The sequence below is a fragment of the Sphaeramia orbicularis genome, chromosome 15 (genome assembly GCF_902148855.1).
Source record: "Sphaeramia orbicularis chromosome 15, fSphaOr1.1, whole genome shotgun sequence".
NCBI lineage: Eukaryota > Metazoa > Chordata > Actinopteri > Kurtiformes > Apogonidae > Sphaeramia > Sphaeramia orbicularis.
In genome coordinates, this window is record NC_043971.1 from 7,630,595 (window position 1) to 7,648,151 (window position 17,557).

Sequence of the window (17,557 nt, forward strand, 5' to 3'; positions counted from 1 at the left end):
TATTGACTGGGATGTTGCACTTCAATAAATAAAACCTCCAACCGTCTTCGTAAACCCCTTATATTATCTTATCTAAAATAAAAAAAAAAAAAGAATAATATTATGATGCGAAAAGTCTAGAATAGTTTATTCTTTTACAGGTAAATAAATAAGGTTTGAATGGACGCAACATGGTCCAAAACCATTTTAAAAAATATCCTCGTATTAACTTTCTTCAGTGCGTTTCCTCAACAGCCGGTTGACTCATGACTCACTCATGCTAAACTAATTTGCGTACTTCCACTTCATGCAGTACAAGGATCTGTGACCTTTGTTTTACAGGAACACGTGTACACACAAGTCCAGAAAAAGGCTTATGTTTACGCTTTCACTACCTCCCAAAAATAACACTGACAGCTGCTGGGTTTACACTATTAATCCTAAACTAATGAAAGCCACTAAACTTCGCGGGTCACTTTTTAATATCCATATGTAATCTTTGTCTTTAAGGCCAGAGATTTTCTGTATTTTGATCGTTTAATTCAACAGAGAGAAAAACTTAACTCATAAATGGAGTTGTCGGTGCATCTCAAAGCAGATTTAGAGGACTTGTCTGTACCATCACGGTAAAAACACATTTCTGAGCCTTACAGTTACACTGGGTTATGTATATTTAGATGAAAGAGATGAGAAACACTAGTAGCCTGCTCTAAAATCTAAAAACTACCATGAATTTTTACTGTCTTAGGAGGAAGAGGAGGCCCTCTGCCAGGTGGAACTCCTCTTAAGATACAGTAAAAAGGATCTAAACATAATGACAGTGATGGTAAATCTCATGTTAGTACGGAACACCTTTTTTGCTAATATATATTTCATATTTACCGGGCATAGAGTGTGTGTTACCAGGTTTATTTTTTGCACAGTTTTTGCAGACAAGATAAAAAGGCCAACTATGAAATCCTACCTAGGGCTGAAAACTGAACTTTTATGGTCCCGGCCTAACACCTTGGAGATCTAAGCCGTAAATCTCGTCGGTGGTAGTGCATTCAACACAGCTTTTATGCATTTCTGTTGACAATATGTGAACAGACCACTTCAAGTTGTGATAAGTAGGTTTTGTTTTTATGCAGAAAAACTGGTTTGGCTTCAAAAATGTCAAAGTGCTGAAATATTAGGCTACAGACGAGAATAAACAACTTCAGTTAAACTACATACATCAACTTATATTATTATGTTATCGAAAATATCGTTTAGGAATGAGAATGAAGTCAAGGTATCAGGGTTTGTAGCGGTATTGAAACACTTAACGATTCCCACAACAGTCGTATTACATCAGTTTTTACAAACTGTTTAATCTACTTCATCTTCTGTATGATTTTACACCTCACCTCTCACTTTGATACATCTTCTGATAATGTGGTGTGATTAAAAACATAAATATCTATATGATTACTTGTCTTTTCGTGAATCAGATAGAACCATCCATCGAGAAACTATGCCGTGAACCAAATGTCTGTGGAGCTCAACAATAACCTCCATCCATTATACACATTATACGTGCAGCATTTATGCATTCACTGAGCAACAGGGGCAAGACCTGTACAATATTTATGGCCGACAGATCAGCTGAGAGAAAGGGTGAAACAAGGAGGTTGTGTTAGAGCCAATAAAAAGGTTAGGCCGGACTGAAATGTGTCTCCCACATATATTTGTGAAACACTGCATTGCAGGGGCAGCTGGCTGCTTGCGGCAGGCCCTGATAAGAGCCTGTGGAGCCTTATGTTTGTCAGCGATAGAGGCTGGGTACACAACTGTCTAGAAGCAAGGGGACATGACAAACATCTTTCAGCTATCGGCTTCTTAAATACTGTCAGGGTTATTGCCTCTGCCACATACTGACAGCACGAAGCTAAGGCATATTTCACAAAACTCACATGCCTTTCCTTTCTTTTTGCTACTGTACCATGTACTTGGGAAATGCACAAAGTCCGGAGTTCAATATTGACAGAAAGTGCTGCGTCAAATATCTTTAGGCACTGGTGCACAAGCGATCAAGTACCAGGGACTATTTTGAGGGAAACGGCACACCAAGGTGCTTGAACCTAATGAAGCCAATCTTCTCTCAGCCACTCGCAGAAAATGAACAATTCAACTCAAACCACTAACATGGAAAACTTTCCATTTTAATGTCTTCTATTCCTATATCACTCAGAGAATGGGCTCAAAGTACCCACGTTTAGATTGTTGCATGCATAGAAATTCCTGGCTAACAAGACTGTGATATGTTGTTCAACAGATTTATGCAAGGATGCACCTATCAGACTCTTTCAGTTCAGATACAGATTCCTATTCTTTGGGTAACAGTTAATAACTAGTACCAATCTGATACCAGTGTTGAATTTAGGGGAAAATGCCTAAAGATGTGGATGACACTTCATTCTTTATTAGTAACATCAATACCAGGGTTGATTTTAAACATTGCTTTCAAACTCTGTAAAACAAAAAGTAGTCAATAAAAACAGGTTTTTGTTGAATTCTTATTGGATATGGTTGATCCATTACATAATATGTTGACATAAGATGCAAAAATTGAAGAATAAAACTGAATAAAATGGGTCACTTTTGGTTTTTATAAACATGTTGTTTAGCTTAACTCAACGGTGTATTTTGGAAGTGAGATTCTATGAAGAGCTGCATGGAACTGGCACAGCCCATTCTATTTATATGAGCTAATGTTGGTCTTCATTACTTCTGGTGTTTAACGACAAAACTGTTAAACACAGAAACTGTTGTCAACACTGAGTATCATGACTTCTGTTTAGAGAGTCACGAACAGAACTTAACCTCAAACCACAAGCACATGGGAAATGCTCAAAGCTGGGACTGATTCCTTATAAAAGAAAGTCAGGAGACCAAACAAAGAGATCACATCTATTACATGATTCTGAAAGTAAGTTTAACTTATCAAAAGAGGTTAGACGTTGATCACTAAAAATAGGGGGGGGGGCAGCCTTTGTTCACGCTCTGCTTGCATTATTTTAATTTTATGTAACCCAATTATAGGTCTGAAAGTTCAGTGTTTGTGACCTTCTACTGCTTCAACCAAGATGCAGATTTGTCAGATGCGTACGTTGACATCTCTGATGGAATGTATGCAAATTAGAGTTTCAAGGCATTTCCACCTGTCACAATGAATCCACCCACCACAAGATGATAAAAGTGCTATTCTTGCTGCAAAGTGAATCTTCATTCTATGAAGTTACAAGTCAGAAATTTTAATATTGGAGGATATTACAGAGCATAAAATTTTATTTGTAAATCTGGATAACTTAATAAATGTGTGTACACAGACAGATGTATATTAAACCGACTAGTTTCTGGTTATTTGTCTATTACTGAAGGTTCCAACATTGTACAAACACAGTATTAAGTTTATTTACAGAAATGTCATCATTTTTCAATTCAAGATCCTTTCTGCTCATTCAACATGTAACATCACATGTAAAGATTTCAGACTGTTAATATGTCAATAGACCAGAGGTGATGATAAAGTCATCCTGTTACATGTAGAACTAATAAACATCTTCACATGATTTGCCGGCTGCTCTTAGACCAATGCTCACACTGTAAGACTTCAAAATTATTGGTTAGGTCCATTTTTTTTTTTTTTTAGCTAGCTGTCATACTTTTTTTTAATGTGGTAAAAATATGATTTCATTGTGAGCAGGTAACAGTCCTGTACTGACCTGCTCAAGCAAAAGAATAATAATAATAAATGTGCTGTTGTATTCATGTTATCAATATGTCAATAGACCAGGGCTGATGATAAAGTCATCCTGTTACATGTAGAACTAAGAAACATTTTCACATGATTGGCCAGCTGCTTTTAGACCAATGCTCACACTGTAAGACTTCAGAATTATTGGTTAGCTCCATTTTTTTTTTATTTAGCTGTCATACTTTTTTTAATGTGGTAAAAATCAGATTTCATTGTGAGCAGGTAACAGTCCTATACTGACCTGCACAAGCAAAAGAATGACAATAAATGTGCTGTTGTACTCATGTAATCAAGGAAGTCAGGCATTTGGCCATTTCATTTCATTTCATTCATAGGTTGGTTATGATAACTTTACTTGGATATAAATATTACCCCAAATACTCTGCGGTCCATCTCATCGACCTCCATCAACCTCCACAGCTGTTTTCCATACTTCTATTTACAGTGCCACTCCCACCAGCTCACAATTTCTAAAAGTCTCAAGCGCCATTAAAGATCATATAAATTATGACAACTTATATGATATTATCAACTGAGCTCATGGTAAAGAAAACTGTTTCTCATTCAAATCCACAAAAGGAAGTGGCCTAGATCAGAATTCATCAGATCAGATTCCATGTGATTACCGCTTTTCACAGCAACAAAAAGAGATTAGGGCCACGTTTGCCTACAATCTCAATGGAGCCTTACAGGACAATTACATTTATTTTTCTAATGCTCAATTTACTTTTTCTAATATTAAATAGATACTCTGGATTGATCCCCCTGTAGACAGAGACTGTACATACATTCCGAACAGGAGGTGGATGTGACACCTGCTCTTTACTTCCTCATGCATCAGATAATGTTGGTTCCAGGTAGTCTTTGTTTACAGAACATGCTTATGACTTCCACATACTTTTACACAAACTATGCCTATTCATAGTTATTATATAACTGAGGGGTTACCTAAGTTTTAGTGTATCAAGTGCATACCCATGAAAAAGGGTCCAAATCTGCCATGAAACTTGTATTACAGGATCATATACAAGAAAAGAAAGTAAACAGTTACTTCTTACAGAGACATGACAAATACCATAGAACAGGACAATTCAGGAAGCTTTGTAAATAATGTTTAGACCTACAGAGTTTGCTTTTTTTAATATAGAGTTTGATTAAGACTTACCCATCTGCTCAAAAAGACTTCGGGTAAATATCTAAATGGATTCCTGACCAAAAAAGGCTGTTTACTTCTTGACTTTCTAAAGAATGGCTAATTTGCTTTGAATTGTGAGTAAATTAAGTTGAAAGCTGATGATGTTGTGATATTTTCCCTGGGAAATGACAGTACAGAGTTTATTTTACACAGACTTATGTAAAAACCTTGTGCCATGCGGTGCTGCAGGTGTTAGAAGTTCAATAAGCTCTGTGTTGAAAACTAAATAACTTATCTCTATGTTTAATACATGTATAAATAGGTCTCAGTAAGTACTTTCACATGACACGTGTAACAATTTACTAAAATGAAATTTGCAGGTAAAAATACTTACTTTTTATTTACCACTGCCTGACACGGGGACTCAAAATGAACATTTTTTTTTCACTTTACGCAAATGTACAAAACATGCTGTTCTCTTAAGAAACTGATACTAAATGAAACATAGGGCTTTAGCTATGATGGTAAACTACAATTGTGATCAACATTGGATAAAAATGTTTAAACAATAAATTTTTGTGAACACAAATATGTTGTGACGGGGACAGCAGTTTGTCCCTTTGTTCAGCATCAGCTTAAAAGACTTTGCTGGAACTAAAACACTACAAATATGCTAATAAACTTTTATTTAACATACATATTACAACTGAAGTGATATATACAGCTAATAGGAGTGCATACTTGACAAATAATTTGACTGTACATAACCGTTCTGTAATCTTGTACTGTTGAAAGTAGGTCCTACAGATTCACAGACTTAAAATATCACTTATACAAGCAAAAGCAAATATTATTAGTAAAGTTAATAGTGCATTTAACAGTTTAGTCCTTTTTAGGTTTCATTTTATATTGATTATATCTTAATATCTTTTTTTCTAAAAGTGACACTGCAGTTTTGCAAACAATTCCATAAAATAGGGTTCTTAAACTAAAAAATGAGCCTCTTTGAGAAATGAGAGGTGAAACTTTAATTTTTGACACTGACGTTCACTTTCACTTGATCTGGCCCTGTTCTAATTTCTTATTCAACAACTTAATTAAACCACAAATAAATCAGTTTAGGACATATATTTTCCTCTTTTGCGGCTAGTGTACTTTCTTGTAGTAAGCAAATTTATGAGCAAAATAGAAACATATCCAAATCTACAAACTTGATTAAAACACCTTCATAAAATTATCAGCAACAGGCCAAATATATGAGTTAAAATGGATGTTAGCACCATGACATTTCACTCATTTATAAATAAAGTATGTTTCGTATATGACGCGTGGACAAATACATTATAAGTGACGTGAAGGCGATACATTCATCACTTCAGTGAATGCAGCCTTACTGACAATGACAACAGAGGACGCCCTGCAGCAACATGCTAGCTAAACCATTTAGCTGGTTTAGCATATATTTACAACTCATTTCGCTATATGATAAGGAAATGCACACATACAGCGACGTAACATGAACACTGAAACGAACAAAAACGGTTTTCACGTGTCTTTTGACCGATTAGAAGCACTCACATGCACCGTTAAATGCCATTAGCATGTTAGCCGTTGACTCACCTGTCCAAATTCTGCTGCATGACCACTGCTCCCTGTTCCGCCATTGTTGCAGAAAGTAAATCAATGCTCACAGCTGCCTGAATGGTGGACTAGATTAAATGCAGATAAAATATAAAAAGTGCCAGGCCTGTTTATTTTCTGCAGCTGATGATGGCGTTAACCAGCTACTAGCTAGCAGAGGAGCTAATGCTAACTAGCTAGCTACATAGGCCTTTGTGTTGATACGGCGCGACAGCTGCAACCTTTGCTAATTGCTTCCCGTTCGGCTACTCCTCCCCGTTCATGGCACTCTATCTGGCATCAAACTATGGCCGATGCTGTACTTTAACTAAAAATGCCCTCGCTAATTGCCGAGGCTTCGCTTGTCACTAATATTATCGCATTGGCGTGACCGTGCGACTCCATTGACTAGCCGTCTGTGAGGTAACGCAAAATAGCACGAGCGTGCGCGTTTCCGTCATCAAAACAAAGACGGCGCCGTAAAGAGGAGCGGCGTTACGACACGGGAAATGTAGTTCTTTAATACTCCCCTCCCTCATCTGGCCAAAGATATCAAATTCATGTTCTGAATCCACTCCCGACGGCTCTGCCAAGGAGAAGTGAGAGAATATCGGAGAGAAAACTGTCATGAAGATGCACATGTGGCTAGAGAACGGGTATCTTAGCGGTAAGGTGTTTCAGCCGCATCATTTTATGTAGATTTTTTTGCGATGTGCAACTATTAGACCACATTTTTATTATTATTATTATTATTATTATTATTATTATTATTATTATTTAAAGGTGTAAATGTTCTGCAAAATCATCCAAATGTGCATAGTTTGCAGTCATTGTCAAGGCTGCGGTGTCTTTTTGTATTTACTTAACCTGTGCCAAAGTGCGTGTGCGCACTTTACGCAGTTGGAGATACGGACAGAGAGCAGCAGAAATAACATTTATGGATTTTTTTTTTTTATGCTTTACAGTTGCTTCTTTGTGATGACATGCAGGACAGGGTACAGGTCAACTTTAAGGCTGATAGATGTACTGCAGCATAGAATAGCTTGTGTTTATGGCCGGTGTTTCTCAGCATATGCGACTGTGAGAACTACAATTCCCTGCAGCCTCATCGGTATCATCCATGCGCCGCAGTCAATCAGCTGTTGAGGCAACTGCTGACTATCTCGGCACAAGGGTAGCTCGTTTGTCATATCTAAACCCAGACGAGGCAAACAGAAATATCTTTTATTGACAGAGTCCCCCAAACGGTGAACGATAAAGGTAAATTAATTGACATGAGGCAGAAGGGAGGCGCGCGTTTGTGTGTGCATGCCGTTTTGTCGTTTGTATAGAGAGGGACATATGGATTAAAGGGGGGGGGTGGTTTCAAGGCAAGACAGCTTCATGAAATGTATCGGATGCCTCGGTACAGTGCGATAAATAGGCATTTGAAGGGTCAGGGTCTGGTTGAGAGTGTGGGGCCGCTGAGGTGGCCTCTGGAGCCCGCTGATTCTGCTGCTTTGATGACCTTGGAAGCGCAGCTCTTGGAGGAGAAAACACGGATTAACTGGTGGGGTGTGTGCAATGCAGGCTATTGCGATCGCCTTCAAAGTTGTATCATTGTCATATTGTGCTGCTGAAATGACCACGGATCTTATTATTTAACTGTAGCAGAATATTGGTGCATTCAGGGCCTCTGTGTGTTAGCTCCTCTGCAGCCAAACAGTCCAAGAGGAGTCCTATCATTATGTTATTATGGATTTTTTTTTTTTTTTTTTTTTAAATAAGGATCATTTTAACCTTTATGGATGTGACATTGTGCCATTGCGTGACTATATGATTATGATATTCCTTGCGTGTGCTCCAGTTGAAAGAAGTTGCCTCAGTCCTCAGTCACTTGCAGTTGTCAAAAAATATTGCGGTGTATTTACATGGTTGCTGTGGAACCAAACGATGCGGTTAACTATATGACTTTCTGATCTACGTGAGTGCAAAAAACTGCCGAGAGTACAATTGCTTCTTTTTTTTTTTCTTTTTTTTTTTTTTCCAAGGCGTTGCCTCTTAAAATGCAAACTAAAATGATTTTTGCATGGAAGGTTTTATCTGTAACTTTGAATAGTCGACACCCAGTGGATTTCTTTAAGGTGATATTCAAGCCTTGGCTTTAAATTTTAAGGTGAGTTCCGTGGAATCTAAGTTACAAGGGGGTGGGGGGTGGGGGTTTGGGCACCTTGTTTCATTTCAGTGCCAAACCGTAGCTGTGTCAATGCGGACCTCGGGCAGAGTCGCTCTTTGCGCTATAATTAATCCCTTACTCATATGAAACACCTCTGAAATAGAACAGTCTGTGTCGATTGTGGAAAAATTCTAGGTCTAAAATAAGCTCTTAAAGACGAGGTTTCATTCTAAGGAAAAAGATCACGTCGGTGCGCTACGGATCTTTGCGCAAGGATAAAACGATTCCTGTGCGTAAAAGACGAACCAAGTTGGAAGAAAAAAAAAGAAAGAAAGAAAGAAAAAGTGTTGCGTGTGGAAGTATGTAGGTAAAGGTAAAAGTGGCTTTAACCTTGTTGAAGGACAGCTGTATTTACTGACGTATGTAAATGAACATAGGGGAGGTCCTTGGGCAAAAAAACACACACTGAATCAGTTTCACATTGCAGCTCCGGAGTTCCTGCGTGGAAGGAAAAACGAGACGTGGCGAAATCTGGTGAATATCTGACTGCAGCCATATGCTCCGTGTGTAATTTGTGGGATTTCTGAATCATTCTGGTATAGTCTTAGGGAAGTGTTTTGGTTTTTTTTTTTTTCCTCTTTTTCTATTCGGCTAAATGGGTGATCAGGCATTCGCTTTGCAGTTGCCTGCTCCATCTAACATCATATCCTTGTCGGAGTTGTCCCAGTTCATCAGATCCTACAGCAGCCCCTAAATAACAACAATATCAATAATAATCCTAATAATAATAATAACAACTCCTGGTCTCTTGCAGCTCAGCAAACCATGCAGGATGATTTACTGATGGACAAAAACAAAGCCCAGCCTCACCATCAGCAAGATCCGACGCAAGTAGACCCTCCTCCCTCCACCCCGACCCCGTCATCGGAGCCCACTTCTTCTTCATCGGAGTCGGAGAGTGCGTCGACCGGGAGTAACCAAGCGGCTTCAGCTCTGAACGGAAGCACCACCAACAGCAGCGGCACCAACAGCAGTAAGGACAAAGTACCCATGGAGTCGCCGATCCTGCCCGGGTTGAGCTTCCACCACCAGCCGCAGGAGACCGGCGGCCCCCTGTCCTCCCCTTCCTCCTCTTTTGGAAGCACTTGGTCCACCACCACCACCACAAACCCCGTGGACGATAGCTTTTTCCAGGGAATACCGTCGGTGAATGGGACCATGCTTTTTCAGAACTTCCCCCACCATGTCAACCCTGTCTTTGGGGGGAATTTCTCCCCTCAGATCGGTCTGGCTCCACAGCAGTCCCAGCAGCAGCAGCAGCAGCAGCAGCAGCAGCAGCATCAACAGCAGCAGCAGCAGCAGCATCAACAGCCTGCACCCCCCCAACAGCAGCCCCCCCAGCAGCCCCAGCAGCAGCAGCAGCAGCCCCCCCAGCAGAGGAGATCCCCTGTCAGCCCCAGCCAAGGCCCCTTCCCCCAGAGAAACGCTTATCAGACCATCATGAACAACAGCAAAGGGTCCTCCTCGTCTTCTTCTTCTGCGTCCTCGTCCGCTTGGAATAATCACCAAAACGCAGCGTGGAGCACAGCCTCCAACCCCTGGAGTGGGCTGCAGGCGGGCAGGGACCCACGCAGAGCAGTGGGGGTCGGGGTAGGGGTAGGGGTAGGGGTGGGAGTCGGTGTAGGGGTGCCTTCACCTTTGAACCCCATCTCTCCTATGAAAAAGCCCTATACCAGCAATGTTATAGCACCCCCCAAGTTTCCAAGACCCGGTCCCCTCACCCCCAAACCCTGGATGGAGGACAGCGCCTTCAGGACTGACAACAGCAACAACATACTGCCTTTCCAGGTACACACACACATATACACACACACACTTCCAGTCAACACTTTATTGAGTTGACTCCATCCCAACCAGTTTGTCATGTTGTCACTTCAGGCCTTCAGGTTGAGTTCATCGCAAAAATACAGACCTATAGGTGGATTTTATAAAGAAAACATAGTCGATGAGATGAAAATAGAGTCACAGATTGTTTTACTGCCAATTCACTATAGATCATGTGTGTTAAACTCATTTTAGTTCAGAGGCAGGGGACACATACGGTACAGAACCAGTAAAATAATAGGGATAATAACATTTACATACCTAATAATCCATATTTTTCACTTTGTTTTTGTGTGGAAAAGTCAAATTACATGATAAAAATATGAATAACCATGTATAACCTGGCATTTGTTAAGAAAAATAAGTGCAATTTCAAAAATATTATGTCTCATCTTATTATTATGGATCACGGTGAATCTATTACTTTGTTGAAATTTAACTTTTTTTTTTTCTTAAGACATTTCAGGTTGGTCATATTTGTTCAGGTTATTCACATTTTGTATAGTATTGTGTTGTATAGTTTGTAAATTATGCAATTCGACACCCTTGACTGTTAATATCGCCAGTGTAATTGCGTAATTTTTCCATTTTGCAAATTCATCCTGCGGGCCAGTTTTGGACCCCGGGCCTTATGTTTGACACCCCTGCTATACCTGCACAGGACATAGGAGAATAGAGATATGAAATGCCATGCAATTTAAATAAAGAGGTAAAAATAAAATAAGGATAAGTGTAATGATAAACTATAATAGAATGTAAAAGGTAAAATAAATCACACCTATTTACAACGGCACAATGGAACAAAAAACAGCAGCAGATATGACAATAGCACATAGTGTAATAAAGTGCAGAAAACAGTCAGATGTGAGAAATATCATCACAGATTGTAAGTCTACTGAGTCTTATGTGTGAAAAACCTAAAATAGGCTGCAAAACTGGGCTAGATAAGGCCACCATGAACTCATCGGTATAAGGAAGTATTACAGATAAGGCTTTATATGCTCTTTAAGTAATAATTAATGATTTTATCCACTAACTTGTGCACACAGTCAGTGATTTTCAGGAGTTTTCCATCAATATTCATGTGACCTTCAGACACATCTATTTTTTAATATCATTATACCGCTATAAAATCTTCCGGAATACGTGTAGCTCGTGCTGATCATGTGTTTTTATGAGGGGTTTTTTTGTTGTTTTTTGGTGTGATAAATGAACATATGGTTGTGCTGGTGGCTGTCAACATTTCCACAGGCCTGTTGTCAGGTTGTATTGGAGGTCAAATGAATCGGCTCGAAGGCAGCGAGACCTTCAAGAATTAATCATCGATCTGAGTTATTTTTACTCGTTCAAAGACAAACATTCTGAGTCAGTCTTCTAGAAATAGTCGCCGTGCACCTCTGGTTCCACTAAATGGTTAAATTGCATCTCTCTGCCAGCTCACTCTCAGTGTGGTTTAAAGGACACATGACGCATTCAAGTACCTCTCGTAACCTCCTCTATTCTGACTGACTTATACAAAGTGTGTGATTATTTACCAGTCAGCCCTGAAGATCAACATGTAATTCCTTTACTGAGTTATACATGTCTTAGTAAACGTATTTATTTTGTGGTTTGCTAAAATCTACGTGTGTGTAAGAGTCTTCAAAACAGATTACGAACAAAAAAAGACCAGTTCATTGTTGTTTAAATTCTCAATCTGCAGCAACATCTGTAATAATATGCATTTTAAAAACATATCTTGCTCCTGTTTTGTAATTGGTAGAAAATTGGTAGTGTTTAGTCGTTAAAGTGTAGGTTAATCTATGATGATTGTCAGATTTTCGACAGTCATGGAATGTGACATAAATTCTCGCTTTTGATTGGCTTGTGCCGCCTGGGTAGGTGGGGTTTAGGGGCCAAGGTGGGAGCAGAGAGCCGCTTCAACCCGGAACTGAGGAAAAAAAGACCTCTGACAGTTTACAGAAGGGTGAAGAGTTTTCCAAAACAGAGTGTGAGGATTTGTCATGATTTTTAGTCATTTATTAAAAACACAGAAAGTGTTGACACTGATCCAAGGGCTGTGTTTTTCACTTATTTTGTAAGTTTAAAAGAATCCAAATAGAAATGTAACATGTTAGTGTTATTTTAAGATGATATATTATGATCACATATACGCATCCTTTAAATATAGGAGGATACACATGTTTATAATACAATTTGTATTTGTATGTACTTAATACAAACTAGTAAATACAAAATTCTTCCCATTCTGATAGGGCTCATATAAACAGCCTTCCGTCCAGATTCTTGTGTCAATCATAAATCCGACTTAAAGGAATGAGCTGTATTTAAATTTAAAGCATAAAATGAACACATAAATCCAAATATCTAGAAACAATTACCCCCCCCCCCCCAACCATCATATCATTTGAAAGATAATTATTTTGAATTTCTACAAAAAAATCACAGGAGGTCTTATGATTATTTGTTGCAGTTTGTATGTATATGGAAAATCACATATATTATATCTACATGTGTGAAAACTATAAGGCAAAGCAGCCAGTATTTAATGACATTTGGCTGATATTACAATGACACTAGCACTGTTTTGATATTGCTTAATGTCACAACATGAAAAAGCTCATAAAAATGGTAACAGAAGGAAGGGCAAATACGTTCAATTTGATGTTTCGGTATAAAATTGTGACACTGAAACTGTCAACAGTGACTGCTTTAACCTCCTAAGACCCAGCTACAGGTTTTCTGTCCGCATTTGTGGACAAGAGTTTCACAACTTTATACAAAAAAAAAAAAAAAAAAAAAAAAAAAAGAACAGAAATGAAAACTGTCCACCACAAAGGGCATTCCATAAAAATTTTAAAACTGAATCTGAAAAAACTGTTGCATCATGATGTTTCCAATATAGGCACTTATTTAATAAAAAACAATAAAAGCTTGTACTGTGCTGACATTTCCTAGGTCTTAGGAGGTTAAATTTACTACAGTCTACCTGCAGAGCAGAGTGAAAGTGAACAGTGTCAGTACTGTATACCTTTTCACATAGTCATGTGCTTTCCCTATGTTTAGCTATGCTGCCTGAAAAACAAGCCAACGTTAAAAAAAAAAAAAAAAAAAAGGAGCCAGCCAAATACACCTCCCTTAACTCGCCGACTTACTTAAAAAGGAGCACTTGTTTCCCTGATCAAAGCGAGGGCTCCGGAGAACAGAGCACAAGCCAGAATATTAACCTGTTACTGCAACGAGGAGTGCATGTGCAGACGGAACACGGCCCGGCGCAGGGTGAAATTCCAACCTGCCTGAAACGTATAGCCTTTTGAGGAGATAATGATTGTGTGTGTCAGTCAAGTCTCCCTGGGCTTTATTACACAGTTTCCTCTGGCCAGAGCCTCTGTGTCTTTTCTCTTTACTTGGCCGGATTACAGCCCGAGTTATCACCAGGAGACGGGGTCAAGGGGCCACATGTCAGGCCATATAGAGCTGTGTGTTTACTGAAGTGAAACTGAGGCAAACACAGGAGATGAGCTGCAGCAACCCACCCCTTTCAAGAGTACAAGTGGTTCTAGATGAAACATGACGTATCAGTGCGGTCATGCATGTGTCAATACAACTTTTCTTAGGTATTGAATAGATTGTTACATCTTCTGTCAGGGCTGTGACTCGATTTCTCTCAAAACATAAAACATATATGTAATTTACAGCTGCAATTCGAATTACTTGCTGCACAAGATGAATACAGTCTGTGTTTTCTTGCATTGCATTTGACTAGTTTTATATTTAGAGTCATTATGTTACTTATGTGCCTAGCCTCCAGTTGATTTAAAATGTTAAAGAAGCTACATTAAGCTCCTAATGACCCTAGGAAGCACTGTTTTTTTTTTTTTAATTTAATTAAATTTTGCCCTTTATTCTATAATAAAAGACATAATCTTCACTAAGTATAAATTAAGAAGCAACATAAACATGTTTTTATTAAAGCGTATGTTGACTTCAGGCTTTAAGAATAAATTCACATTAAGAAATAATGACTTAGTTTTTAGGTAAGATTGATTCATTTATGTTTCAATCGATAGGAGTATTGTTTCTTTTTTTTTTTTTTATTGTGAAGCCTTATCATAGTACAGCCTTTAGATCCCCTGACTGGTACATTATGCTTCATTTTTGATCCAATTCAATCCAACTTTATTTGTAAAGCACTGTAAAACAACCACAGTGGACCAAAGTGCTGTACAGAAAAATAAATAAAAAACAAAATAAGAGTAAAATATAAGAATAGATTAATGGATATAGAGCAACTGCAAAAAATAAATAAATTAATTAATTAAAATACAGTGGAACAGATAAAACCTAAATAAAATAATGAAATACATTTGATATCAACATAACAAATGCACAATCAGAAGTGAAAAGAAAACAACATTGATAAAGCGAGAGAAAAAAAAGGAAGAATTCCCTTGATCATGTAGCTGTTCATGACAACTCAGAGTAAATTCAAAGTTAATGATATCAAACAGAAAAATGAAGAAAAAGTTACTTTTTCAGCAAAGATATCGCTAACTGAATGCAAAAACAAGTGTGTCCATCCACTGTCATTGATCCAACTCCAGGGGTTTTACTGGTGAATTAATAGTCACATTTCCATTGACCCTCAAATTGCGTGAATATAACTTGCACATAAAAATTGACCTAATGGAAAAACCACAATTTCCTCAAAACTCTTGTTTTCCGATGAAAAGTTTTTGAGCTGGCAAGAGGTGGTTTTTCAGGTGTAGCAAAACTGATATATCACATAAAATTGCTATGGAAAGACTCTTTTCACCTGAATAAAAAAAAAAAAAAAAAATGGATGTTGACCGAAGTTACAACAAGCGAAGAAGTGTTTTAAAACAAACATGGCGCAGTATGTGTGGACAGACCAGGAAACCCAATCATTTTTTAATTTAGTACAGAATAGAGGGGTAATATATAATAACAATGAATATATCTGTACATCAACATGATATTTACGTTTGTCGCCATGTTTATGGAATGACTTCTTGTGTCATCTCACGAGAATAAATAAACAAATCATCACATTTGTGATTTAATGGAAAAACTGATATTACGCACTTCTGTTTTTTTTTTTTTTTTACATTTAGTAAATATTAGTAAAGTTTTGTGCATTTGTCCAATGGAAAAGCCACTGTTGTTGTAGAAGATGACAGTGTTTCCACGGGAACTATGGAGCCTCTAAATGGATCATATCTGATGACCATGAAAAGATGACAAACTGTATTTTACACCAATTATTTACATGTATTGATAGGATTAGTGGATCAACAGGTATTAAACCATATATATCTGTATATGGTTTGTGTCACCGGTGGCTGTTTTGGGTTTTTATGGGTTAAAGTCGAGTCTAAAATGAGAAAATAATATTTGATTTTGCCAACAGTCAGCGATCAGGAGGGTATTTTTGCGAGGGCTCAGGTTCCTCTGTGTTGCCATTGGTTCCTCGCTGTAACTCACACCTATCTGCTTAACAATTACACCCATAATTGGAGAAGAGTTATCACCAGGATGCAAGGTCAGGCTGCCACATGTCAACCGGCCTGTTTACTGAAGTGAAACCTGGGCAAATTGCTGAGCTGAGCAGCAGGCGTGGTGCACAGCAGCCCCGCGCTGTCAACCGGATAGCTGGTGACAGGTGGACGCGTTGTCATCCTGCACATCTCACCAGGTATTCTGCAGACGCCCCACACGCAACGCTGGGTAAAACATTCAGCCACCCTGCGTGCTTAGATGTGCGCTCGACGCTCGCACGAGGCCGGCTGCTGTTTAAAGGCTGAGGAATGTGCGGAATTTAACTTAACATGTCAGTGTGAGGCATAAGACACAAAGTCACATGAGTTCCTCGGGGAGATATACTGATCTGAAACGATGGCGGTGGCAATTCTGGCGTGGTCCTCTTGTGAGTGCGATCGCTTCGTATCAGATCAAGAAGTTTGGAGGCTGGAGAGCAGACTGACAGGCCACCAGTCTGACAGTCTGATGCTGTCTGAGGGTTATGCAAAACAGCAGGAGGTTGCGCCAAGTTCAGGATGCAGCCATGCAGCCAGGGCCGTTTACATTTCAATTCATTTTATTTATTTATTTAGACAGGGACCAATGTTATAATAGTTTTGGATTTTTCATTATAGTTTAGTTTTATTTAGTTTTGACTTTTTTTCTCCCTCTAATTCAGTTAGTTTTAATTCATTTTTAGAGCAGGTTTGCTAGTTTTTGGTAGTTTTGTTATTTTCTAAATGCTTAGTTTTAGTTTAGTTTTAGTTTTTGTTATATCTTTTCTCTTTTTCACCATCGTATTCAAATAAATCCCAGACAGGACTCTGCTGCTTTCTCCCAACTTTAATCTCCATGTTTCCAGGTACAGTGAGGATGAAAAACACGACTGTAAACCACAAGTGACGGACCGTTAAATATCATATGGTACCGCTAGCTAAAATTGCTAGAGTGAAATAAAATGCTTTCGTATCAACCTGACATTGACAAAAATGAAAACGAAAGGAATTTTATCCATAATTTTTATACGTTTTAGTTAGTTTTGTAAGCACACAATACAGTTTCAGTTAGTTATCGTTTTTTACTTTTAATTATAGTTTTTATTTATTTCAGTTAACGAAAACGTTTTTTCAATTCTGGTTTTTGTCATTTCGTTAGTTTTCGTTAATGATAATAACCTTGACAGGGACAATGCACAATATACATTAACCCAGTGTTTTTCAACCTTTGGGTCAGGACCCCACATGGGGTCGCCTGGAATTCAAATGGGGTCACCTGAAATTTCTAGCAATTGATAAAAAAAAACAAAACAAAACAAAAAACAACTTACTAATAAAAAATATATGTGTAGTTGACAGAGACAATCCCAATACATAAAAGACATGACAAACTGTGAGTCTGAAACTGCAGCACTGTGGTTCTGTTTATCTGTCAAATGTTCATTGTGGTCGGTTTCAGATGCTGCAGC

The 17,557-nt window shown here is 38.4% G+C and overlaps 2 protein-coding genes across 5 annotated transcripts in view; one reads left to right on the forward strand and one right to left on the reverse strand.

Annotated features, from left to right (window-relative positions):
• The window catches only part of marchf5 (membrane-associated ring finger (C3HC4) 5), a 51,591-nt gene extending 44,610 nt beyond the window's left edge, over window positions 1–6,981 (reverse strand). The window contains exon 1 of the mRNA XM_030155890.1: window positions 6,513–6,981. Within this exon, the coding sequence (XP_030011750.1) occupies window positions 6,513–6,556 (44 nt within the window). The 5' untranslated portion in view covers window positions 6,557–6,981. The remainder of the gene's footprint in view (window positions 1–6,512) is intronic.
• A 70-nt stretch (window positions 6,982–7,051) lies between these two features.
• Window positions 7,052–17,557, forward strand: part of cpeb3 (cytoplasmic polyadenylation element binding protein 3) — a 100,893-nt gene continuing 90,387 nt past the window's right edge. The window contains exons 1-3 of one of the 4 annotated variants that reach the window (XM_030155888.1): window positions 7,648–7,772; window positions 9,155–9,201; window positions 9,482–10,515. In XM_030155888.1, coding sequence (XP_030011748.1) covers window positions 9,493–10,515 — 1,023 coding nt within the window. In that variant the 5' untranslated portion in view covers window positions 7,648–7,772; window positions 9,155–9,201; window positions 9,482–9,492. Of the gene's footprint in view, window positions 7,180–7,647; window positions 7,773–7,801; window positions 8,668–9,154; window positions 9,202–9,481; window positions 10,516–17,557 lie in introns of those variants that run through there. The other 3 variants (XM_030155886.1, XM_030155887.1, XM_030155889.1) reach the window with 3 other exon arrangements.